The 27,882-nt window shown below is 42.9% G+C and overlaps 1 protein-coding gene across 2 annotated transcripts in view; it reads right to left on the bottom strand.

The window, feature by feature from the left end:
* The window catches only part of LDB2 (LIM domain binding 2), a gene marked incomplete at both ends in the record, with an annotated part of 363,255 nt that overhangs the window by 32,885 nt on the left and 302,488 nt on the right, over nucleotides 1-27,882 (bottom strand). For both annotated transcript variants that reach the window (XM_081332081.1, XM_081332082.1), the window contains 2 exons: nucleotides 22,958-23,041; nucleotides 24,716-24,838. In XM_081332081.1, the coding sequence (XP_081188207.1) occupies nucleotides 22,958-23,041; nucleotides 24,716-24,838 (207 nt within the window). The remainder of the gene's footprint in view (nucleotides 1-22,957; nucleotides 23,042-24,715; nucleotides 24,839-27,882) is intronic.

The raw sequence follows: 27,882 nt of genomic DNA, 5'->3' as shown, positions 1-27,882 counted from the left end.
AAAACAGCTTTTATAACGTTCATTCCAAAGGAAGATCAAGATCTCACCCAATCTAAAAATTACAGACCAATATCACTTTTAAATACTGATTATAAGATATTTGCAAAAATTTTAGCAAACAGATTAATGCAGGTTTTGCAACAAATGATTTATAGTGACCAAACAGGTTTTATAAGTGGTAGACAAATGAAATATAATGTGAGACATATTGTAAACCTATTAGAATATTTGGAAAGAAATAATCAAGTCCCCGCAGCACTGATTTTTTTGGATGCCAAAAAGGCGTTTGATCAATTGAATTGGCAATTTTTATTAAAAGTATTAGAGAAGGTGGAGTTTGGGGATAGGTTTTTACAATCTATTAGGGCAATATATCAGAAACAAACAGCTCAAATAATAATTAATGGTAGTTTAACAGAAGCTTGCAAAATTGAAAAAGGTACAAGAGAGGGATGTCCGTTGTCACCATTGCTGTTTGTTTTAACACTGGAAATATTACTGACTAAGATACGTGATTCAAATAAAATAAAGGGAATTAAAATAAAACATCAAGATTATAGATTAAGAGCGTTTGTGGATGACTTGGTTATTACATTAAGTCAGCTGACTCAATCGGTTATAGATTTAATGGAGATAATTTTGCAATATGGATAAGTTTCTGGATTTAAGATAAATAGGCAAAAAACTAAAATATTGTCTAAAAATATGACTATAGAACAAAGGAAATCCCTAGAAAAACTAACGGGATTTGAAATAGTTAAAAAGATTAAATATTTGGGGGTATATATTACAGCTTCAAATGTGAAATTATATAAAAATAATTATGAATTGTTATGGCTAAAACACAAAAAGAGTAAGACAGTTTGTTCTGTACCAGCCTACTACCGGTGTTGTGATTCAGGGTCAGCCTGTGGGTACGGCAGTTGGGTCGGACAATTCAGAGGAGGAGGAGGGGGGTGTTGGAGAGCTTGCTGAGAATAGTATTGAGGCTCCACAGAGCCCTCAGCCAGGCCCCTCCCATCTGGTCACGACGCAGACCCAGCTGTGTGAACCTGACAGTGTGGATGAAGATGACCCACAGCTGGCCCTGTTCAAGGAAGCCCGACAGAGGAGGCAGTCAATCAGGAGTAAACAGAGGAAGGCAATGGGGCACCTCGGAAGGAGGCAGAGAGAAGCCACGCCCTGAACTGTTTAAAAGGGGAATGTGTGGGAGGGCTGGTTTGCTGAAGGCAACCGTTTGAATAGCTCCTGTTTCATGGTTCGTGTCTTGTTTTGCTCTGTTTTACGTTAATAAATTTGGCAGGCTTAGTTCCAGCCTATTGCCGTTTGTAAAGGGGTTGTCGCTGCCTTTTCTGCAGGGCCGGTAGTAGGCTGGTACAGAACAGTTTGCCTTCAGCCTCCCACCCCTTATTATTATTATGGAGCAGTTACGTGCTGAGAATGCCCAGCTCGCCCAGCAACTCGCTTTGTTGGCAGCACAGGTGGCTCAATTGCAAGCTCAGGTCTATGCTGCACCCCCACCATCACCCCCACCCAGGAGAAAATGCCAAGTTGTGATGCTGGATAAATTTACTGGCAATCCAGAACTGTTTCCTGCTTTCTTGGGACAATGCCAGCTCTTTATCAGCGTGAGAGCAGCTGATTTCCCCACTGACTGGGATAAGGTGGGATTTGTGTTAAACCTTCTTTCGGGTGATGCAGCTCGTTGGGGCACACCTCTGCTGGCTCAACCTAGTCCATTGTTGTACAACTTTGTGGGGTTTTGTGATCATATGCGTTTGATGTATGAGGACCCTATAAAGACGCAGACCGCTAATTGATGCTTGAAAGCTTTGAGGCAGGGTCAACGCCCCCTACAGGGCTATATCAGCGATTTTCGGCTGCTTAGCCAGGATTCCACCTGGAATGAGGCTGCACTTGTGGATGCCTTCCAGGATGGATTGTCGGAGGAGATGTTGGATGAGCTGGCCTGTGTGGATATTCCCTCAGACCTCAATGGGCTGATCCATCTCTGCCTGCGGATCGATGCTCGGTTGCAGCAGCGAAGGAGTCGCCGTGCCACCCCACAGACCCCTGCAGCCCCTGTTGTGCTTGAGACCCCAGTTCAAAGGGAGGAGCCAATGGAGCTGGGTGCCGCCAGGTCTCGTCTATCGGTGACTGAAATGAACAGACGACGATCGGGGGGGGGTTGTGTTTTTACTGCGGGGACCCTGGGCATTTGGCTGCTTTTTGCCCAAAGAAGCGACAGCGGGCATCAGTGACTGAGTCTGGCCCGAGAAAGTCCCCTACTTTTCTGTCGGGAAACGCCCTGAGCCCGATCTAGACGGTGTGATAGATTGGGCGTCCTACAACAACACTGAGCGACATCTTTCCGATGCTGCCTGTGGACCTCCACGGCATCTGATATTGGAGGCACGTCTGATCCTTCCTGGCAAGCCAAAGGGGATTCCATTCCATGCCTTAATTGACTCTGGGGCCACCACAAATTTTATGGACTCAGCATTTGTGGCCAAATGGGCTGTTCCCCAGTGCCCGGTGGATTCGCCCATGTTAGTGGAGACTATCGATGGTCGAGTGCTCCTGTCTGGGCCAATTATGGCCACCACGCAACCATTATGTATGGCCATCAGTTCCCATGTGGAGGCCATCCAGTTCTATATCACCTCAGATCTGCATTTCCCCGTGGTCTTGGGACTGGCGTGGCTCCAGGCGCATGACCCACAGATCTATTGGTCACAGACCTTGGTCACCTTCCCAAGCTTGCAGTGCGTGGACCATACCCGCCATATCTGTGCCAGCCAGGTGGAGGGTTCCCCAGGGGTTTCCTTGCCTCCCGAACTGTCCGACTTTGCTGATGTGTTCAGCGAGACAGAGGCGGATCAATTACCCCCGCACAGGCCCTATGACTGCCCCATTGATTTAGTCCCTGATGTGCCTCTCTCAGTGGGGCGTTTGTACTCCATGTTGGACCCCGAGTTGGCTGCATTGCGGGACTTTCTGGAGAAGAATTTGGCTCGTGGTTTCATCCGGCCCTCGTCCTCGCCAGTGTCTGCACCTGTGCTCTTCGTTAAAAAGAAGTCCGGCGAATTGCGGCTTTGCTGCGAGTATAGGAAACTCAACGCCATCACGGTGCGCAATCGTTACCCACTGCCCCTCATCCCCAAACTCTTGGACCGACTCCGGGAGGCTAAGATCTTCACGAAACTGGACCTGCGTGGAGCTTACAACCTCATCAGGGTTCGGCCGGGTGATGAGTGGAAGATGGCGTTTGGTACTCGTTATGGACTCGTGATGCCGTTTGGCCTGACCAACGCCCCCGTGTTTCAGCATTTCATGAATGACATTTTCCGGGATTTGTTGGATCAGTTTGTCGTGATCTACTTGGATGACATCCTGATCTACTCCCCGTCAAGTGAGGTGCACCATCAGCATCTCCATCAGGTCCTGCAGCGACTCCGAGAACATCAGCTGGTTGCCAAGTTGGAGAAGTGCCAGTTCTACCGGGTGACCATCGATTTCCTGGGTCACCGCATTTCTCCTGAGGGCATCGCCATGGAGCTGAGTAAGGTTGAGTCTTTGCAGAGTTGGCAACCCCCGCGTCACGTGAAGGATGTTCAGCGACTTCTTGGGTTCGCCAACTATTACCAAACTTTCATCCCTGGGTTTGCTGCCTTGACAGCCCCCCTCACCCGGCTCCTGCAGAAGAAGACTCGGTTCCAGTGGAACGCTCCAGAACAACAGGCTTTCCAGACTTTGATTGAAGCCTTCATGAAGGAGCCCATCTTGAAGCATCCTGACCCGCCAAGCGGTACCCTCTTCCCTTGCGTGTACCATTCACAAAAACTGAACCCTTCGGAGCGCAATTATACAATCTGGGAGAAGGAGCTGCTGGCCATCAAAGTGGCGTTCGAGGCCTGGAGGCATCATCTAGAGGGAGTGCGGCATCAAATCGAGGTCCGGACGGACCATAAGAATTTGGAAAGGCTGCAGACCGCTCGGAATTTGAACCAACGCCAGATCCAATGGTCTCTTTTCTTTGCGAACTTCGACTTCCGAGTTCGATACATACCTAGTGGGCACAATCAAAGAGCGGATGCTCTGTCCAGGAAGCCCGAATATTCCCGAGTGGAAGACAAGCTTCTGCCCAGGACAGTGATCCCCGTCGAGTCTTTTGCTGCAGTGCGGGAGCCGGTTGATATACAGGCTCGGATCCGGGAGGCACAGCAGCAGGAGGTGTGGGTGGCTCAGCGGAAGGAGGAGGTGGGGCCAGATTCTCCTTGGACGGTCACAGATGGACTCTTGTATTATCGTGACCGGCTCTACGTTCCAGGAGGGCCACTCAGGGGACTCATCCTCAGCCAGTGTCACGATAACCTGGCGGCGGGGCATTTTGGCCTGTTCAAGACCCTGAACCTGGCCTCCCGTACCTTCTGGTGGCCCCGAGTCCGACACGACGTCCGGTCCTATGTCACTTACTGCATCCCATGCAGGCAGGCCAAGTCAGTGACAGGGACCCTGTCTGGATTACTGCAGCCCTTGCCGACACCCAAAAGACCCTGGGGGGCTGTGTCCATGGACTTTCTGACGGATTTACCCCCATCCTCTGGTTTTACAACAGTGTATGTGGTGGTGGACATGCTGACCAAGATGGCGCATTTCATCCCCTGTCGCGGCTTACCGTCAGCCCGCGCCACTAGTCGTATGTTCATTCAGCAGGTGTTTCAGCTGCACGGCCTCCCTGATAGAGTCGTCTCTGATAGGAGGGCCCAGTTTACAGCCCGCTTCTGGCAGGAGTTGATGCATGCGTTGGATATCAAGATTTGCCTCTCGTCCACGCATCATCCTCAAACTGACGGGGGAACCGAGAAGGTCATCGGTATTCTGGAACAATATCTGCGCTGCTACGTCAATCTGCAGCAAAACAATTGGGTGGACTATCTGGCCATAGCTGAGTTTGCAGTCAACAATTCGCAGCACACCTCCACACAGATGACACCGTTCTTAGCCAATATGGGATATCACCCCCAGTTTTCCCCCCTTTCTCCGTTAGACTCACCAGAGCCAGCAGCGAACGACTACATGGCAGAGTTACAGGCGATCCATCGATTGGTGCGGCAACAGTTAGAGAAGGCCAAGGCCGATTACAAAAGATTTGCTGATCGGTCGAGGCGGGATACGCCTCCACTATCGGTGGGAGATTGGGTCTGGCTGTCCACCAGGAACCTACCGTCAACCTGGCCAGCTATGAAGTTAGACCACTGATATTTAGGACCGTTCCCAATAGAGGCTGTCATCAATCCGGTTGCCTATCGCTTAACTCTGCCACGTTCCCTGCGCGTGCACCCAGTCTTTCATCGGTCTCTGTTGGTCCTCAAGCAACCGGCCTGTCCACTCCACCGAGCAGAACCACCCCCATCAGGACTTCGTGATGGAGACAGCACCCCCGAGTACGAGGTCGCCAGTATCAGGGACTCCCGTTGGCTGAAAGGTCGTTTCCAGTACCTGATTGAATGGAAAGGTTACGAACCAGAGGACTTCACCTGGGAGGACGCGACCACCGTTCATGCCCTTGCTTTGGTGTCCGCTTTTCATAAGCAATTTCCATCCCGACCACATCCAGATCGGCAGACCTGGGGGAAGGGCTCTGCGGTGCGGGATAGTGTTGTGATTCAAGGTCAGCCTGTGGGTTCGGCAGTTGGGTCGGACGATTCAGAGGAGGAGGAGGGGGGTGTTGGAGAGCTTGCTGAGAATAGTATTGAGGCTCCACAGAGCCCTCAGCCAGGCCCCTCCCATCTGGCCACGACGCAGACCCAGCTGTGTGAACCTGACAGTGTGGATGAAGATGACCCACAGCTGGCCCTGTTCAAGGATGCCCGACACAGGAGGCAGTCAATCAGGAGTAAACAGAGGAAGGCAATGGGGCACCTCGGAAGGAGGCAGAGAGAAGCCACACCCTGAACTGTTTAAAAGGGGAATGTGTGGGAGGGCTGGTTTGCTGAAGGCAACCGTTTGAATAGCTCCTGTTTCATGGTTCGTGTTTTGTTTGGCTCTGTTTGCTCTGTTTTATGTTAATAAATTTGGCAGGCTTAGTTCCAGCCTCTTGCCTTCTTGTAAATGGGTTGTCCCTGCCTTATCTGCAGGGCCGGTTGTTCTGTACCAGCCTACTACGGGCCCTGTATTATTATTTAGCTATGTTTAATGGGAGTTAAAGTGTGTTAGGATTTAAAGTGTATTCATAGATAGTTAGCATATTTTAGTTCAAGTTTGTTAGAGGCAATACCCTTTATTCAGCTCTGGGAAGTCGGGGGGAGGAGGGGGAGGGAAGGGTGGGCTCTATGGGGAGGTGGGGGGAAGTCGGGGGGAGAGGGGGAGGGAAGGTCTTTTTTAAAATGTACTGTAAAACTTTTCAATAAAAAAAAGAAGTGATTAGAGGGGGTTAAAATTGCTGGAACTTTATACGAGAGTGACCATGTCATATTGAAATTCAATATAATGGAGACACAAGCAATAGAACATAATCAAACCAGTGTATTAGATCAGAGGTCACTAACCTTTCTTGGTTGGCGGACTGGAGGGAAAGGGAGGGGGAAGCGTTTTATGTGCACAAGCACGGGCCCACAAGCATGCGTGTGAAACAAATGGGGTGGGCCTAGTGCTGCATGTTACTCGCTAGCCCTGCCCCATTCTTGTGCATAGTGCCCTGTTTCTGTGCACCACCTGACTCCCTGTTTTCATGCCCTTCAGTTGCGGCGCTAGTACGAGTGGGGGGAATGTGCATGCGCAAGTGTGTGCACTGGCCAGCCTGTCCCGTGAACCGGTGGCCAGCAGCCCATGGCCTATTACCTGGCTGTGGCCCACAGGTTGGGGACCCCTGTCTTAGACTTTTAAAAAGGTCATTTTAACAAACCCAGAGAGAGCTTGGGAAGGATTTCATGGATGAAAATCTTAATGGGCAAAACAACTTAAGAAGGTTGGGAAATTCTGAAAAATATGATTATAAAAGTCCAGTCCAGCTCAATACCATTGAAAAAGAAGCAAAGCATTTGAGGGATTTGGGACTCTGAGCCCTCCAGCTGAGTTTCTTCCTGTTAGGGGACCCTAAATGGGCCAGAAGCTGCCCCGGAGAGGAAGGAAGTCCCAGGGACCGAGGAGAGAAGGCGGTCGACCCGATCGGTCTAGGAGAAGCCTTCCAGAAACCAACAGGAGAAAGGCTGGCTTAACTTCAGGAAATACTTATCAAGAAAAAAATGAATATTTTTCAAGAGGAGATATATGTTAAGCTCCAACTAATTCAAAGAACAATGATCTCAAATCACAAACAAATTCAGAATAACTTTGAAAATATAAATCAACTCAACTCCAATTCAATTTTATACCAAACAATTCCCTCAGGAAAATACAGCAGAGAAGGAACAGACAATACAGATGACTGAACATAAATTCAAGGATAGAGACTTGAAGATGGAATTCTACCAAACAAAGGAGTATGATCTAATCCAAGTGGAAAAAAATTCACAAGAAACACTAGATTTAGAAAAGACAGCTTATATTTCAACACTACAAAATAAACTTGAAGACAAGAAAAAAGACTGGATAAACGTTCTACAGAGATATCAGGAAAAACACCAGAACTGGAGAGACAAAAAGCAACAAGAGAAGCAGAGAGAAAAAGAAGGGAAAAGATTCCCAATAAAAAAGGAGTGGGCAAATGCCCCTGACAAAGATACTGATTTACTTTTTATACCTACAGCAACATTTATGAACATATGGAAAAACCTTTTGATTCAGCAAAATACATTGATTAATACAAAATACATTGATTCAGCAAAATACATTGATCACATAGGAGCCGTGACCAGGGGGGCTTTTGCCCAGGTTCGCCTAGTGCGCCAGTTGCGACCCTACCTGGACCGAGATGTCCTACGCACAGTCACTCATGCGCTCGTGTCCTCCCGTTTAGACTACTGCAACGCTCTCTACATGGGGCTGCCCTTGAGGACCACCCGGAGGCTTCAGCTGGTGCAGAATGCAACCGCGCGAGTTGTGATGGGGGTTTCCCAATACTCCCATGTAACACCTCTACTCCGCGAGCTGCATTGGCTTCCGGTTGCCCTTCGGGTGACATTCAAGGTGCTGGTGATGACCTATAAAGCCCTAAATGGTGAGGGTCCGGGATATCTGAGGGAACACCTGCTGCCAGCATCAAGCTCCCTTCGTCCAGTGCGCTCCCACAGGGAGGGTCTTCTCAGGGTGCCACTGGTTTAAGATTGCCGGCGGATAACACCCAGGGGTAGGGCCTTCTCAGTGGGCATGCCTGCCCTTTGGAACCAGCTGCCCACGGAGCTTAGGACTGCCCCCGACCTCCGTTCATTCCGCCGCGACCTGAAGACCTGGCTCTTCGAGCTCTCTGACCCAGGCTGAGAATTTTAATTTTAACAGGGTTTTTTTATTTTTCTCTCAGGGACTGATTTAATCTTTTAAAATTGTTTTTCACTTTTGTATTGATTTTTCTTTTAAATACCCTGTAAACTGCCCTGAGTCCTTCGGGAAAGGGTGGTATATAAATCCAAATAAATAAATAAATAAAATAAATTAAGAAAGATATTGGGCAAAGGAAAAAGATTAAGGTGGAAACCAAGAAAATAGATGATGGGATTTATCAGAAAGAATACTTAAAAAAGAAACATTTGTTTGAATATGGTTAAAGAAGTAGAAAAATCTTGGAATATACTATTCTAAGAGGGATGAATTCTCTAAACAATGTAGTATGCTTTTTTTTTCTTTTGTGTTCTGTTTCTTGATATGAGTAATATAAAAAAGTTGAAATGATTTAAATAAAGGAAATGCTTTAGGTACTTAAATGTGATTGAATTTAAGAAAATTATAAAAAATGTTTTGAATAAGAAAGGATTAGATGACTAGATGTATTGAATGGAATGTTTAAAGATTAAAGATTAAATATATTCTTAATTATGGTTAAAAAGACTAAGAAATTAAGCAACTAAATATATATTAGCCTAGGAGGGATATATATTTTAAGTAGTATGTTATTTCTTATGTTTCTTTACTCTTGTTTTCCTTTCTTTTTCTTCTTTTCATTGTTTTATCTATTTCTTAAGAAATGTAAAAGTGTGAGATGGCTTATATGGAAAAAATTTAGTTAAATTTGTAAATGTAAATGTAATTAATTTTTGAGAAAATCTTCACCAGTAAGAATATCTAGAATTTAGTGGGAAAAATAAATAAAATAAGGATTGTAACAGGATCTATGACAAGGCAACCAGAATGATTAGATAGAAAATAAATATTATACTAATATGATTATTATTTTTAGGAATATTGGAAAAAAATCATATTCAACTGTTATTTATCAAAAGAATAAGAATTGTATTAACCCAATGCTTGCAAAAGAGGTTATTTTGGGGAAAGAAGAAATCAACTAAAATTAATATGTGGGATATGGATTATAGAAATTAATTGTTAATTATTGTTTTACAAATGTAACCCAGACAACACACCGTTCACCAATTATTGAATGATTTATGTTTTTTTAAAAAAATCGATAAAATATATTAAAAAAAGAAAAAGAAAAATAAGATATCCAAGAAGAAACCAGCATGATTACACAAAGAATCTCTCTGATAAACTAAAAAACAAAAAATGGAAAGAGGGACACATAACTAAGGCCGAATACAAACAAATAGCCCGAACTTGCAAAGATGAAATCATAAAAGCTAAGGCTCAGAATGAAGTAAGACTTGCAACAAATGTCAATAATAATAATAACAAAAATTCTTTTAACGTATAAAAGACAAAAAGTCAAGGAAACAATTGGTCCACTAATGAAAAAAGATGGCAAGGAAGTAATTGCTAAGCACATTGATTTGTGCTTAGAGTGTAAGCCGCCCTGAGTCTTCGGAGAAGGGCGGGATATAAATGGGATTAAAATAAAATAAATAAAAAATAAATAATGGGCAGTAGAGAAAAAGCAGAGTTGCTTAATTCATTCTTTTAAACTGTCTACACAAAAACACTAAAAACACAACCGTAAAAGACAGACTAGGAATACAAATTAAAATAAGCAAGAAAATGGTAAGAGAACACCTGTCCATTCTAGATGTGTTCAAATCAAAAGGCCTGATGTATTACAGTCCAGAGTTTTGAAGGAGCTGGCAGATATGATCTTAGAACCATTGAACTATATCTTTCAAAGATCCAGAGACCGGAGAACCACCTGAGGACTGGAAAAGAGCTGATGTGGTTCTCATCTTAAAAAAAAAACAGATCCAGAAAACCACAGACCAATCAGCATGGCATTAATACATGGGAAGATCCTGGAAATGATAATCAAGCAACAGTTATGTGAACACATAGAACTGTGATGTCTCCCTTGGGCAATTCCCCAATGAGCAACTTCTACTCCTCCTTCGACCAAGGAGCCTCAGCATGGCTCCAAAGAGCACCCAGAGGTGACCACGAGTGTCAATTGCATGTCAGTACAGGTATGTGGTGACTCACCATTCCCTTGTTCATGCCACCAGATATGCTTAGCTAAAGTCTACCCTGCTGGACTCCCAGAAGAAGCCGTGAAGATGTATGTAATAGTAGATACACAAAGCAACCACTCATTAGCTAGGTCAGCATTCTTCGGCCTCTTTGATGTCCAAAGTGAAGAAACACCTTTCACAATATCAATGTGCACTGGGCCCCAGAGCATGGCAGGGACTCTGCATAGAGTCATTAGATGGGAGTTCACAGTTCCCACTGCCGCCATTGCTAGAATGGGACGCCTTACCAGATAATCAGTCAGATTTCAACACCAGAAGTAGCAAGCACCATACCTCACCTAATGCACATGGCTGATCACTTTCCTGTCCTAGGTCCTGAAGCCAAAATCCTGCTTCTGTTGGAAGTAGACACCCCTGACGCCTTTGCTTGCCATGGGATGGTCAGAGGCCCAATTGGCTCCCCAATTGCCCTCAAGATGGAACTTGGATGGGTCATCTCAGGAACGGTCTGTGTTGATCGGCTGCAAGCTCCAACCCAGGTGAATACCTTCACAACGTCCATCCTTAGTAATAGGAGAGCATCCCACTTGAAACCATGCCAAGAACACTTCACGCTTTTGACAATCAAACCCATTTTAGGAGCAACAGTGTTCCAGACCAGCAAAGATGATAATTGATAGAGGACAAAGAATTTCTGCAGCTCATAAACAAGGAATTTCTACAGGATGCCACTGGGAGCTGGGTAGCCCCACTACCCTTTTGCATACCCAGGCAGCGCCTGTCGAATAACCATGAGCAAGCTCTCTCTCGCCTCAACAGTCTGAGGAGAATCCTGAACACAAAGCCCAAAGATCCACAGCAGACACTCCAAGCTTGCCCCACCCCTGAGGAAAGATGAAGAATGCTGGTATCTACCATTCTTAGGGGTATACCATCCACAAAAGCCAAGCCAGATACGAGTAGTCTTTGATGCCAGTGCACAGTTCCAAGGCATCTCTTTGAACAAAGTCCTTCTTACAGGGCCTGATCTCACCAACAGTCTGCTCGGTGTGCTCATCCGCTTCAGAAAGGAAGCTATAGCAGTTATGGCTAATATTCAACAGATGTTTTACTCATTCTATCAGTTGCCTCAATTCAGTAATTGACAAATATCTAAAGGCCCAAAACTGTGTATGGACATTTAACTCTCCCCATGCATCTCATATTTATTTATTTATTTATTTATTTATTTATTTATTTATTTATTTATTTATTTATTTATTTATTTATTAAATTTTTATACCGCCCTTATATGGGAGGAGCATGGAAACTCATGATTGGCACAGCCCGCAAAATCCTGGATTCCATGTTGACAAAGACACCCACGCTGACGCAAGAGAACCTCACTACCCTCATGGCAGCTATCATCAACACTCAACCTTTGGTTCCAGTTTCCTCAGATCCTGAAAATCCAACTATTCTCACCCCAGCCACCTTGCTAACCCAGAAGACAGGTGACTGGCCAGCACTATTAGGGAATTTTGTTCCCAAAGACACGTATAAACAACAATGGAGACAAGTTCAATTGCTCGCCAACATCTTCTGAAAGCGCTGGAATACTTGCCTACCCTTCAGTATCACTGCAAATGGAAGACCAAAGAGCCTAATCTCGAAGAAGGACCTTGTCTTGTTGAAAGACAAGGACGTGCATCGGAACTCGTGGCCCATAGGGCTTGTGCACCAAGTTCTACCCAGCTCTGATGGACTAGTTTGCCAAGCTGAAGTCCAGATTGTGAAGCCACAAGAGTCATGTCGTGATTCAGACTTTCGTTAAAAGGCTTTACACCAGACCGATCACCGACCTGGTGCTGCTGTTAAGGAAGACTGAACTTGAAGATTGAACCTCGAGCTATGCATATTATGTGCCTACCTCACAGTCACATTGTTTGATGCTATGTCTTTGTTTATTTTAGTTAATAGTGGAAATTTTATAATTCCAGGCGGGGAGTGTGTTGGTCAGAGTAGACAGTTATTTTAGGAATTAAGAACTGTTCCCTTAAGGGATAGCCTTCTGGGTAATGTAGTTTTAATTTACTTGGTCACATTTGTGTTTCGAAGTGGCCACTGGGAGGGACTTCCATGTGGATACCAGGGGTTTTCCTGGCTATGTGCAATCCAGCAGGGCTTTAATGGAGCCAGCCACGGGAGCCTTTTGTTCGGCCAACATGGGAAAGATTACTTCTTTTCACACTGTGTGATGGGATAAGATTATGAAATGTGCTTCAGAAGAATCTTTCCAGTAACTGTGAGTTATTGTTTAGAGAATACCTGATGAATTAAAGTAATCTGCATGAAATCCTTTCTGTGGAGTTTATCTGTCTGAATCATAGCAACAGCAGCCTGCTTGAAACAGAACAGGCAGGGATCGTGAAGATCCAAGCTTCATTTCTGCATCCATGAAAAAATTTCCATCCCTCTACCCTCTGCATTTAGGGAAGGGGATATCTTTTGGCAGGAGCAGCAGCTGGCACTCTCAGCCCTAGGGAGAAAGCAAGGGCAAACCACTTCTGAAACATTGCCAAAAAAACTGCAAGGACCAGGTCAGGCAGAATAATGCTGAGTTACCTGTTAGGAATAAAAGGCTACAGTGTTTTGAACTTAAAATCTGTAAAAGTAAACACAGCAGAAGAGACAAGCAGTGAGAGAAGAACACTAATCACCTGCCAACTTATTATAATTTTCACTTCAGTTTGTGTCCAGCACAATCCCAATCATTCCCTCTATCTAGAACAGAGTAATCGCACACGGTGACTACTCCACCTGCCCCACCATCCCTGCCAATGCACATGAGGACTCCCGTAAATCCTTCATCAGATTGTGGAATCAAAGCTCAGATTTTCAGGATACCAACTTCATTTCTCCAGCCTAGTTCAGGAGTTCCTCTCCCCTGCATGTGCTGAAGAGAACCCGTATGCTGGGCTGGGGAAATGAGAAAAGAATCATGAAGAGAAATCATTTCTGCAGTCTTATCTTTTTCAGATAATATGCATAAATCCCCAAGGAAAAAAAAGAATAAAGCTGAGCTTCCTATGCATCAGATTCATTTTTAGTAATCTCTTCTAACTAAAAGGTGCTACTAGTAAAAATAGGTTATTTGGATTTAATATTGTAGCTCAACTGGACTTACTCTTCACTGATATGAGCAGCACCACATCTGTTTACGTTTTCAGATTTTGGGGGAGTGTAGCCCCCCCAAGCCAATTCTCCGCATTGTTCCCCCCCCCAACACCCCATACCACCCTCACACTGGGCAAGGACCCTGAGAAGTTTTCCAGCAAGTTTTCCCCTTTCCTATCTCCTTGACATGCAGATTGACTGCCCAGCTAATTGTCCTAGCCTGTGAATTGACTGGGAACAAGTGTCCCTCAGCAAATCGCCCAGGCAAGACAGGAGCGATGGGGAACCAGGCACTGGCAGAGGGCCACCCGAGGATGAATGTCCACGCTGGGTCAGCTGTGGCAGGGGCGGCAAGGACAGGGTGAAGTTGGCATGCCCATGTGGCTGTGGCCAATTGTCCTAGACCTGTTGGGAAAGTGGGGCTACAGAATAGGTCCTTCTTTTCTCAGCCTCCTTCTCTGCTGAATTCTGGAGCATGGGCCCTTCCCACTGTTGGGCTCACTTGGCTGGTTGGGGTCATGTTCTCCTGATATTGTAGGCAATTTTTTAAATAAATCTTTTCTAAGCTTTATTAAAGTCCCAAAGCCTGTCTTGATGTTCTCCTTCTTTGGTATCTTTCCTGCAAATTCTAAATAATTGGTGCTGTGAATAGGATACTAACAGAGAAAAGGGGATAATTTCCTTGTCTTTCTTCCCCCTTTCCCCCAAGAAATAGGACAAGAGTTCTGTTTTGAAAATCTTGTGAATGTCTTGGTCAAAATATGATTTCCTGTCAGTAATTTGTTTGTCAATGTTAAAAGGATCAGGCAGATATTAATTCTTGGTTAATTTAGTATGCTATTCACTTTTCATTGTGACATATACTAATTAAGAGGAAGAAACTGTGAATCTACAACCCAATACAGGCTTGTTTCCCAATCTAACAATGTTTGTGGGTAATTTATATACATCTTTCCTAAGCTTTGCTACAGTCTGAGAAAAAAGCTGGAGGTACCTCTCTCTGCATGGAAAAGATCCAAGAGAAGCAGTTAAGAAACTGCTGCAAGGAATATTAAAGATAATACTAGACTCATTCTGCCTTTGTAATTGCAAAAACATATTGTAATGGAAGAATGGAATGCATAGCTGCCATGCTCACAACTTTGATTTTTATAATTGTATACACTTTGCTTGCAAGAAAATTAATGATTTGTAATTATATGCAGAAAGGGGGCTTTGAAAAAGAAATATAGAAGGAATAAAAGGAGAGGAAGAAGTTTACATTGTATACAGTCAATGATAAGAAAATTTAAGACACGTAATCTGAAACTATTATATGTTGTATATCAAAATTTGAGTATTTTTTTTGCATTGTAATTGGGATTTGTTTTTAAAAATGCACTGGAGGACACTTTAGTCTAAAAAAATACAAAGTCTAACATACTTTTGTTTAATGCAATTTTGCTTAATTGTGCTTAATGCAATTTAAGATCTAATAAAGCATGTGATTTGAAACTCCTTGGTACTGCAAAAGAGGTGACAAGGTTTTGTTAAACAGGTGTGCTAAACAGTAAATGAGCTGGGCTTTAAGCCATTTTCAGAATAAAGTCTCGAGTTTAGAAATGTTCCATATAAATCTTTTCCTACAGTTGCTACAGTTGGGAAAAGGTGGTTGCTACTCGAAAAGGACTTAGCTGTGGGGGAAGGGAGACTTTGTCTTTCCAGCTACCCTATTGTTTACCCTTTGGATTTCCATATCACCAGTCTGCATAAAATTATTCCAGCATTGTTGGCTCAATGGTGGTTGGTGAGAAAAGAAAGATCTAAAGGTGTGTATTTTCTACCTATGTGTTTTACCTTCAAAACTCTAGATCAGGGCTTTTCAACCAGTGGTGCAGGTACCACCTGTAGTACATTGGCACCTGGCAGGTGGTACGCGACCATCCTAGAAAAGTGGTAGCGGGGGAGGGGAATGAGCTGAACTGGTGGCAGCACTGCACAAGCCTGAGCGAGAGATGGCTGGAGCTGCAGAGCTGTCAGGGCTCAGCGGAAGTCCAGGATCAGTGCTTCTTTGGGGCTGTCAGGGCTCAGTGGAAGTGCCAGGATCAGCACCAGGCTCCAGCTGGAGCTTGGCACTGATCCTGGTGCTTCTGCTGAGCCATGAAGAAGCACCAATCAGCTGGAAAGCAGCTGGTGGTTCTGCTGAGCCCAGAAGCGCCATCATATTTATGACGGTCATGGTGTCCCAGGGTCATGTGAAGTGACCAAAACCTGCTGCAACCACCCAGCAGATGGGGGGAACAAAAACCAAACATCCCACCCACCCCACCCCCGCTGCCAATCCTCAACAGAAATGTTCACAACAATGAAAACCTTGGACAGGAGGAAGAGCACTGCCGGGTGGGCAGGCAGGTGTCTTGCTCAGCTGTGGCTTGGGGGGCATTTTTTTCAGTGCCATTGTAACTTCGAACAGTCACTAAGTGAACTGTTTAAGTTGAGGACTACATGTACTTTACCACTTTTTTCCTTTTTTGGGAGGGGTCATCAAGTTTTTGACACCTTGCTAGGTGACTGGTGGTACTCAGATATTGCCATATCCTAAAAGTGGTACAATGGGTAAAAAGGTTCAAAAGCCCTGCTCTATGTGGGTCATAGTTAAAGGGGGGAGGAAAACAAGATCTAATCCTAGGAAATTGGTAAGGAAATTGGAAAGTATGAAAAAACTTTGCAGCTGAAATAAATAGGAATGTAATGGTAAATCCAATTTTTACCTCAGGAACCTCTTTTGATTTAGGGTCCCTGTGTAAGAAAAACAGCCTAGCAGTCTCATCATGTAGAAGGCTCAAGAAACAACTGTGGCTAGGTAAGCAACAGATCATCCCCATGAAAGGCACAAATGAGACAGAATAACAGAGTTGGAAGGGACTTTGAGGTCTTCTAGTCCAACCCTCTAATCAAGCAGGAGACCCTATACCATTTCAAATAAATGGCTGTCCAATCTCTTTTTAAAAGCCTCCACTGATGGAGTACTCAAAACTTCAGAAGGCAAGCCATTCCACTGATTAACTGTTCTCACTGTCAGAAAAATTTCCCTTCTATTCCCTCATCTTCTCCTTAGTTCTAGGTCAGGGGTAGGCAACCTCGGCTCTTTTATGACTCATGGACTTCAACTCCAGAATTCCTGAGTCAGCACTTGCAAAAGCTTTATTTATCTGCCAGTGATGGCAAAAAAAATTACTGCAAGTTTGCATTTTTTAAAAACTACAGAGGAACGGTGTTCTTAAAAAATGCAAAGTGTAATGACTGTAGCTAACTACCTTTTATGCCAATATATGCGTATATTTACTCTATGAAGGCCATCTATTCCCACCTGTTCCCCAATAACTTTTAGTCATTTTTCAAGACTATCATCTTCCCAAGGGCATTTACATATTACACATTTTATCATAGATTTCTACCAATTGCATGTAAAAAGGGGACTGGCTCTGGCCACAAGACGTGGCTACCATCTTGAATTTTTTGACACCCGATACCTGATTTCAGACAGAGCTCTTCTGAATTCCATATGGATCCCTTCTCCCTCCAATTAACACTTCATATACTTTGGACAGAAATGATAAGGAAAGATAAGAGAAAAAAAATTAAATACTCATTTTCAAGATGGGAACCACCTCAGCCCTTTTCCAATCCTCAGGTATTTCCCTGGTGCTCCAGGATTTTTTGAAAGATATGGTGCAGTGGTACTGAGATAACATCTGCCAGCTTCTTCAGAACTCTGGGATGTAGTCTGTCAGATCCCGGCGATTTATATTTGTCAGGGTCGGATAGGTGTTCTCTTACCATTTTCTTATTTTTTGTTTCTAGTTTGTCTTTTGCAGGTTTTTTTTTGGTATGTTGGGCTGTAGTTTCTTTTTGTGTGAAGACTGATGCAAAGAATGAATTTAATTTAATAATTTAATTTAATTTAATAATTTGATTTCTATACCACCCTTCTCCCGAAGGACTCAGGGCGGTGAACAGGGCAATACACAATAAAAATATTATACAAAAATTAAAAAGCCATTAAACATTATGCCCTTAAAATTAATACATATTACAATTAAAACTATTTATAAAAACCCAACCCCATCCCGTCAGACCAGGCCAGCTTGTTCGAAAAAGAAAGTTTTGAGATCGCGCCGGAAGGAGCGAAGGTCGGGGGCCGTCCGGAGCTCAACCGGTAAGCTGTTCCAAAGGTCTGGCGCGCCCACAGAGAACGCTCTCCCCCTGGGGGTCACCAATCGGCATTCTTTGATCAGCGGCACCCTGAGGAGGCCCTCTCTGTGGGAGCGCACTGGACGGAGGGAAGTTGACGCCGGCCGCAGGTGTTGCCGTAGGTAATCCGGACCCATGCCATGAAGGGCTTTGTAAGTCATCACTAACACCTTGAACCTCACCCGGAGAGCAACCGGTAGCCAATGCAGCTCGCGGAGCAAAGGTGTAACATGGGAGTATCGGGAAACTCCCAAGACAACTCGCGCGGCTGCATTCTGTACCAGCTGGAGTCTCCGGGTGGACCTCAAGGGCAGCCCCATGTAGAGAGCATTACAGTAGTCTAGACGAGAGGTCACGAGCGCATGAGTGACTGTGCGCAAGGCATCCCGGTCTAGATAGGGCCGCAACTGGCGCACCAGGCGAACCTGGGCAAAGGCCCCCCTAGTCACAGCTCCAATATGCTCTTCCAAAGAGAGCTGTGAATCTAGAAGGACCCCCAAGTTGCGGGCCCTATCTACGGGGGGTAATAGCTCACCCACCATGGCCAATGATGGGATAATCGGAATTTCCCGGGATGCCGGCACGAACAGCCACTCAGTCTTGTCAGGGTTGAGTCGAAGCCTGTTCCTCCCCATCCAGACCCGGACCGCCTCCAGGCAACGGGACATCACGTCGAGGGCATCGCTGGGGTGGTTTGGGGTAGAAATAAAAAGTTGGGTATCATCAGCATATTGGTGATACCCAACTCCAAAACCACGAATGATCTCACCCAGCGGCTTCATATAGATGTTGAACAGGAGAGGCGAGAGAACCGATCCCTGAGGAACTCCACAAATGAGAGGTCTCAAGGTCGATCTCTGCCCCCCTGCCAACACCGACTGCGAACGTCCCAGAAGGTAAGAGGAGAACCACTGGAGAACTGTGCCTCCCACTCCTAACCCTCTGAGACGCCGCAGCAGGATACCATGGTCGATGGTATCAAAAGCCGCTGAGAGGTCTAAAAGGACTAGGACAGAGGAGCAACCTCTGTCCCGAGCCCGCCAGAGATCATTCGCCAGCGCGACCAATGCCGTCTCCGTGCTGTACCCGGGCCTGAAACCCGATTGGTACGGGTCTAGGTAGTCAGCTTCATCCAAGAACAAAGGGAGCTGCTGCGCCACCACGCTCTCAACAACCTTCGCCAAAAAGCAAAGGTTGGAGACCGGACGATAGTTGTTTAAAATTGCTGGGTCCAAGGCAGGCTTCTTGAGGAGGGGTCTCACCACCGCCTCCTTCAAGGCGGAGGGAAAACTACCCTGACTCAAAGAGGCAGTAATCACTGCCTGGAGCCAGCCTCGTGTCCCATCCCGGGCTGCATAAGTCAGCCAGGATGGGCACGGGTCCAACAAACACGTGGTGGAGCTCAGCTTCCCCATGATCTTGTCCACTTCTTCAGGAGTCACAGGATCGAACTCTTCCCAGATTAAATCGGCAGCTCTGCTTTCTCTGTGTTGCCTGTTATTTCCTTGCCATCCTCCCTCTTTAGTGGACCTACAGTTTCCTTAACTTTTTTCTTGTTAACATGTTAGAAGAAACTTTTTTTATTATCCTTGATTTCTGTTGCAAGTCTTTGTTTTTGCTTTTGCTTTCCTGACTTCATCTTTGCATGTTCTGGCTGTCTGCTGATAATTGGTCTTAGTTATAATTGATAATTGGTCTTAGTTATGTGCCCCTCTTTCCAGTTTTTGTATTTGTCCTTTTTATCTTTGTCAGAGAGAACTTTGTGCAGCCATGCTGGTTTCTTCTTGAATTTCTTGTTTTTCTTTTTCAGTGGTATTGTGCTCATTTTCGTTTTTATGATCACATTTTTCAGAGTTCCCCATGCTTCTTGGGTTGTTTTCCCTTCTAGGACTTTCATCCATGAGATCTTTCCTAGATTCTCTCTGAGTTTGTTAAAATAGCTCTTTTGAAGTTTAAGACATGGGTTGGATTGTTTACTATTGCTAGTGTTTGCGTTATATTAAATTCCAGTATGATGTGGTCACTTTTACCCAAGGTTCTGGCAACTTCAATTCTCTCTATCATTTCTTGTCTGTTAGTAAGAATTAAGTCCTGTATAGCTTTACGTCTGGTTCCCTCCTCTATCTTTTGGATGACAAACTTGTCAGCTAAGTTGGTTAGGAATCTGTTTGATCTCCCGCTTGCTGCAGAGTTTGTCTCCCAGTTGATATCTGGATAGTTGAAGTCTCCCATTACTACTGTGGTTATGCTTCCTACATACATTTGTTAACTGGTTGGAAAAGAGTTCATCTATTTCTTCTGATTGGTTGGGTGGCCTGTAATATACACCTATGGCAATATCACTTTTTTCCTCTTTTATATTGACCCATATACATTCTGGAGAGATTTTATCTTTGATCATGTGCATTTTTGTAGATATGTAGTGTTCTCTTACATATAGTGCAACTCCCCCTCCTGTTTTTGTACACCTGTTTCTTTTGAACAATTTGTATCCATCCAACCTTGTTTGCTACACTTGATTTTACATCTATTTGCCATATCATGAGCCTTATCTTATTGGCCTCAGTGTGTGTTTCACAGAACTCAGCACCTGCAAACAATTTGCATTTTAAACTTAACCAAATGAATCCCAAGTTGACATTTCAGTATGTCCATGCTGAGGCCACATAAGGGACCGTTTTTAGCCTCAGAATGCTCTTGCAGGATTAAGCAGGAGGAGAAAAGGCATTATAGCATCATAAAATGTCATTAATTAGACACTATAAAACTTTCAAGATGGGTTCTCAAAACAATTGTGGTCTGTAATGGTCCTATACCATGACTAAATATAACACTTATATAATCCAAGCAAAGTAGCTGATGTCCAGAAGTAGCACTACACTCAGCAGGCCCTGTGTTCCTGTTATTACAAACTAGATTTCAGCCTTAAAACCAAAATAAAGATTAGACAACCTACAATGTAAAATGGTTTGAATTAGCTATGGTTAAGCATTAAGCACAGAACATATCATGGTCTCTCATTGCTTGAGAGGCAACATGAAGAGATTGACCCAAAATGATTAATGCTGCTGATTATTACTTTTACTCCTAGATATAGAATAGTTCAGCAATAGCAGGAAGATATATATATATATATACATTTGCCCCAGGTTTGTATTTGTAGACCTGGGATGTAATTCTGTTTTTAAAATACAGAATACTGGGAAGAAGCTACTTTTTACAGTCTCTTCCATAAATTAATTTTAAAATTAATGGAAGCTATTACAGAAGTTCTCCAAACTGTAAGCTGGAGCCTATGAAAAAAACAACTTGATTGTAGCTAAAGTCCTCAACTTCTTTCCTAAAATAACTCTGTGTCCCAAGTGGATCATATAAGCTTGATTGGTTAATTTGCTCCCTTGTAAAAAAAAAAAAGACAACAATAGTTAGCCAGAGTGCCATGGAGATTTCTTTTAATCTTTTATAGTATGGGAAGATAGCCTACCTTTCATCTCAGATACTTACTGAATCATGATTTCCACTAGAGAATACCTTCCTAGTTACTCTGAAAAGAAACTACAAGGGGGGAGGGGTGGAAAGCCTCGGAAGTGGAATGTATGTGATGTTTCAGGGTGTGGAATAAGGAGCAGTTGAGTACTTTTATTATTTTTACAAATAACACAAAGTAACAAACATAATTAATACACCTTCCTTCTTGTATTTTCCCACAACAACAACCCTGTGAGGTGAACTGGGCTAAAAGAGAATGACTGGTCCAAGGTCATCCAGCTGGCTTTCATGGCTAAGGTGGGACTTGAACTCATGGTGTCCTGCTTTCTATTCTGGCACCTTAACCACTAGACCAAACTGTTCCCATTCAAACTTGTCTGAATGCCTTTGGGCCAATTACTAGTCTGCAACCTAACTGTCAGAATCCATTTATATCCCATTTCTAAATCCCTATCTGTATACCCCAGATCTCACCCCTCACTGGATTCTGCCATTCCCAAGGAGGAGGAGAGAAGATGTTAATTGGCCATCCCTATCCATTAGATGCAAGGTTGTTTATTCAGTCTGCCTGGAGGCCATCATCAAAGACCAGGGAAAGAACCTTTGAACTGAGAAAAACAAAGAAAGGGGGGGGGAGAGATTCTGGTTTGTATCTCTGATTGGAATCTGAAGGGGAGGAAGTAAATGTCGTAAAGGCATGGAAGATCCCTTTTCCCATGGAAGGTTTTGACACCTGAACCTTAATTGATCCGGGATTGACCAAATGGACTGAGGGGAGGTTTTTTTTTTTTACTCAGGAACACTTTAAAAGTATCAATCTGCAACACAGTTTCCAGATCCTGTCTAGATTTTCCACTGACAATCATGTTTTAGTAAAAGTTCCTGCTTGGACAATCCTGTCTCCAAGAGTTCTTCTTTCCTAAGACGTGGATTGGGGTGGGTCCTGACACTAACTTATTTCACAAGGTGTTGTGTATTGTTTTGTAAGATGAGAAAACAGGAGGTAAATGCAACTGCATAATATAGAATAGACCAGGAGTCCCCAACCCCTGGTCTGTGGCATGCCAGCAACCGGTCCGCACAAACAAGCAAAGCCCCATCTGTGGGATGCAGGCAGCACACAAAACCTCTCTCCATGGAATCAGTCCCTGGTGCCCAAAAGGTTGGGGAACCTCTGGAATAGACCATGCAAAAAAGTGTGTTATATTTATTAATTAGATATTTTCCTGAAAAAGTTTTAAGCTTTGTAGTGATCCTTCTGAAAGGCAATGGTGTTAACAAAACATATTTTGTCTAAGTCAACACAACTGAAAGGAGAATGAGTATTTTTACTGCCCTAAAATTTTAAAAAATTGCTCAATTTTCTGACTGGCCTTGCCAAGTTGTATCTCTTAGTTGAGAAGAATTATTGAGTAGAATGAGAAGCAAACAGATTAATCCCAGATTTCCAGAAAACTAGCTTTCTTAAACATTTTTGTTGTGACTTAATCATGAAGATGCCGAAGGTATTCAAAGTTTGAAGGTAAGGAAAGAACAAGGGTAATGCTTGAAATGAATCACGGAAAGCTTACCCTGAGGTAGTTGATAGTGAAGTTAGTCAGACCCATGCGAGTGATGTTTTTGGACAACTGCTCCAAAATCTGAGGGTCTTGTGTCTGTACCAAAAAATAGATATATTTTTTTATATTTCGATGAGAGACATGCAGTACTTAAACACAGATTCCAGATGATCAAACTCTTCGGTATTATTATATTAAAGAAAAATGATACCAAGGTTTCGGAGTAGTCAAAATGGTGGCTTCGATCATAGTTAGTATCTTGAGGGTTTTTAAATAATCTGTCTGAAGCAGTTAAGCTGTTTTATCCTTAGAAGAGCCATGTTCTCACTATATGATACCACAGCTCTAAAACAGCAAGGAGGCTGAGATGATCCATTTTTGACATCTTCCTGAGGAAAATACTACTTTAAGCTAGGGCCTAACCCTAATGTAAAGTTAAAGGATGAAGGTTTTATAAAGGCCAGATTTTAATTTGATTTAATTTAGTTCATAGGTTAGGATATTGACAAACTAATGAATTCACATTATTCTTTTGGGTGCTCTCCCATTGTCTTCAGGGTTTATTAGACAATGTCTTAGCACAACAATTTGGTCTGGTGGTTAATGGCTTCAATCTTGAAGAGAAGAGAACAAAACCTGACCTTGGGCCAGTCTTTCTTACTCAACCCTAGGAAAAAGGCATTTCTGAAAATGCTGGCGACAAAATTTCAGAGATTTGTCCAGGCAGTCACTAGAAATCAAGATTGATTTGATAGGACCAATGAATATTTTTTAAAATGCAGAACAGTTAAAAGAAATGGAAATGAATGTATACTGTAAATGTATATGTTAGACTTATAAATTACCAAGGAAAATATGACAAAAATATCTCCTTAATTGGTATGGTGAACAAACAAACTGCATGTAAATATGCAGTTCACAAAACAAAAAAAAGACACACAAGTCATTTCCACCCCTCTGCTAAAAACACTATCCAGTAATACAAAAAGAAAAGAATGGAGTATCAGCTGTTATGTGTACAAACCACTAGTAATTAAAAGCAGAACTAACACTTGATGGCCTGTTTAAAACTAAAGCCCACTTATTGAAAATGTCAAAGATGTGCAGAATTCAACACAATGCACAAAATGTTCTGGTGTTCCATGAAGTGTTTATTTTTGGGCCTGGTGCATCAACCAATGGTTCTAGAATTTAAATTTTCTAGAATAGGAAATTCCTGATATGATCCACCTCGACCCAGAAAGGCCAAAGAGCCATTTGGAGAAAGCAAAAAAAAAATACTCTCAAGAACAGTGAAATATCTCTGACTGTAATGCTAAGTTCTAGGCTAAGTAGAGAAGATGACAATTTTTAAAATAAATAAATAAAAGTGGATTCAATACTTTTTTTCTGTTGGAAAAGGATTCTGAAGATAACTATCCACTGAAAAGTCTTTGCTCTTCTATGTACTATTTAACAAATCTTGAGGGTGAATCTGAGAGCAGGATTTTGCAGCTGACCTTCCTGGCTAACAAGTGACTTGTTCTAATATTCAGTAAACCTGAATGTGTGCAAGTATGGCACTGAATGTGCCTCTAATTTTATATTTCAAAAAGCAATGTATTAAGTGAAATTTTGGAGATATCAATCTAATGCTCTAGCTGAATAATTGAATAATAATAAAGGCAATCCCAATTCTAAGATTTTCCCCTACAACATTTCCTGAGACAACAAATTATGGCTTTGATGGCCTCCAAAAGTTTTAGAAAGCAATTCAGGCTGAATACTTACATGCATGGCTAAAATACTGTGAGGGACAAGTTCTCTGTATTGTCTAATGGTAAAGTGCCATGTTTTTATTCTCATAAGGTCATCAAAAGTAAATTCCAAGATCAGACGTCCTTCTGTGCATACCTACAAGCATAAAGGGCAACAAAAAATGTAAATAGATTTACTAGGATATTTTATATTTTTGAAAACTTTTTCAAATGTCGATAGATTTTGCTGTTTGACTTCATTAGGGCAATTGTATCCTTTCCTGAGCAAAGAAGAATTAAGAGAAAGCAATTCAATTGGTAGCAGTTGATCAAGCTGTAGATTTTATAGCTGTGAGTGCTCAAATCTTGTTTATTTCTTCTTTCTCTCTGAAACTGCTGTTTGTAATTAACAATACTAAGTTTGTTAGTCTGAGTGTGATTAGCAATAGTGCATTCAGCACAGCTGATTTTTGAAGTAGACGACCTCTTTGCATCTATATAGGCATATGATATTAATAGGTGAAATACAACTAATTATTCAACTGACTTCAGTACAGACATATCTCACAGGTGTTAATGTTTATTCCATTTCATTTCATTAATGTAGCTTTCTTCTCTTTGCTTTTAGACTTTTTCTTTGGTTTTGTTCTGGGTTTTTCCAGTCAGCATACCAGCCATCGTTAAAACATGCAAGTCAGCCATTAATATTAATTTAAATAAGGATTAACTTCCTCTGCCTCTACTGCAGGGGTGTCAAACTCAATTTCATTGAGGGCCACATCAACATTGCGGTTGCCCTCAAGGGGCCAGGTGGGTATGGCCAGGGTGGGCATGGCCTACTGAGTCGGCATGGCTAGACTGTGTATGGCCTACTGGGTGGGCATGGCCAGCTCTACATTGTTCGCATCAAGGGTGCCTATGGGGCCTGCACAGGAGTGGGACAGATCTGAGGGTCTCTGGCAGAAGGAGGGTCTCTGGGCCAGGGCCAAGGCAGTGGGGGCCGTTCCCTCACTGTTTCCAGGATGGGTTCGTGGGCCACATGAAACCACTTTGTGGGCCGGATCTGGCCCCTGGGCCTTGTGTTTGACATGTCTGCTCTACTGGGATGAGATACCTTTTTCCTGTTGAACTTATTTAGTGAGCTACAAACAAAGTTTAAAAACTGGGTGAGGCAACACCAGAAAGGGGGGGAACCCTCAACCCATTTAAAATTGCCACCATTCAGTGCTCCAAACTGCTACATCAATTTAAAAAGAGTGTTGTGTCTTCAACCAATGCTTTAGAGGTTCCAGCAGGACAATGGGTTTTAAAAAACTAAGCAAATAATTCAGCTGAGGGCCATATTTGCTTGAAAGAAAAAGGCATAATGACAAAAAAGCACTGCAGAATCAAAGGTTGTAAACTTCTGTTTTAATTATCTTTAGTCCTCCTTGTTTAAACTCCTCTAAGCAAACACTGAAGGACAGTAGGCTGGAATTAAAATTAAAGCCAAGTATAATTAATATGAATTGTGGATTTCAGGAAAACAATTCCTGCTAACTAGGATTCCATGGGAAAGATGCGAATAGATAAAGGAGCTTGGTTAAGAAGTCTTTAAAAAGGAAAAACTAAAGACTTCTCTGCAAACAATTCCAAAATTGGATTTTTTAAAGTAATAAAGAAAGAAGGCAGCAGTCCCTGTGTCTACACAATAAGCTCAGAGAAAAATGCGAAACAAAAGGGAAACGGAATACCTATTCAGAGAAAGAAGATACCGGTAAGTCATCAAGAAGAAATACACACAATTAGCCCAGCAATGTAACAAGGATGTCACAAATGTGAAAGGTCAGAAAGAATGCAATTTGGTGAATAGTGCTAAAAGTAGTATCCTTCATATCTATTGAAAATAAAAGCAAAAGAATCAGTATGCCAGCTGCTCTATGAAGAAAGCAATGTCCTAACAGTAAGAAAGAAAAGACAGAGCTGCTCAAGTCATGATAATTTGCTCTTTGGTAACAAAAAGTATGCATTCCATCAAGGTCAATGTGGAGTAGGAGGAAGGGGTAGAGATGATATTTGAGAATGACTGAAACATGTCAATTTATTTTACATGAATTCTAATCTACATACCCTATGAATTGCATTCTAGGCCACTAAAAGAATTTGTTGTTGGCCTGACAGAATATCTAGGTCTTACCTCTCAGACACACCGCAGAATGAGGAAAAGAAAGATCAGGAAACTTCAAATAAGTGACACCATAACTCAGTATGGATTTGTTAAAATTCATTTTTGACAATACTTGTTCTTATCTCATTTTTTAAATGACTTAAATGTTTGGCTGAAACCAGGTTATATTATGTTTACAGTATGTCTGCAATCTTACAGCATGTCTTGGACTTCAGTAAGGCATTTGATAAAGTAGATCACAACCTATTACTTGATAAGATGGAAAAAAGTAGGTTAGAAAACATCACCACCATATGGATTTATAACTGGCTAACCAATCGGACTCAATGTGTAGCCCTGAATGGAACTGCATCTACATGGAGGTAAGCATGCAATGGGGTACCCCAAGGCTCTGACTTAGGCCCAATACTCTTCAATATCCTTATCAATGATTTGGATGATGGAATAGACGGTGAACTCATCAAATTTGCAGATGACACGAAGCTGGCAGGAATAGCCAACACTCCAGAAGATAGGCTTAAGATATAAGAAGGATCTTGACAAGAATGAATTGGGCCCTATCTAAAATAAATGAAATCCAATGCTGAAAAAAGTAAGGTTCTACCTTTAGGCAAGAAAAAACTAATGCACGGGTATAGTAAAGGTGGTACCTGGCTCAATAATAGTAACTGTGACAAGGATCTCAGGGACTTAGTGGACAATCACTTAAATATGAGCCAGCAGTGTGTTGCAACTGACAAAAAAGCCAATGCAGTCCTAGGTTGCATTAATAGAGGAATAGAATAAAAATCATGTGAAGTATTAATGCCACTTTATAATGCCTTGATAAGACCACACCACACTTGGAATACTGCATCCAGCTTTGGTCGCCACAATGTAATAAAAAGATGTTGAGACTCTAGAAAGAGTGCAGAGAAGAGCAACAAAGACTGGGGGCTAAAACATATAAGGAACGGTTGCTGGAATTAAGTATGTCGAGTTTAATGAAAAGAAGGACTAGAGGTGACATGATAGTGTTCCAATATTTAAGGGGT

The sequence above is a fragment of the Vipera berus genome (genome assembly GCF_964194415.1).
Source record: "Vipera berus genome assembly, chromosome: 7".
Classification (NCBI taxonomy): Eukaryota; Metazoa; Chordata; class Lepidosauria; order Squamata; family Viperidae; genus Vipera; species Vipera berus.
Note: the sequence above shows the minus strand (reverse complement) of the source record. Positions and strands in the feature narration are given on the sequence as shown.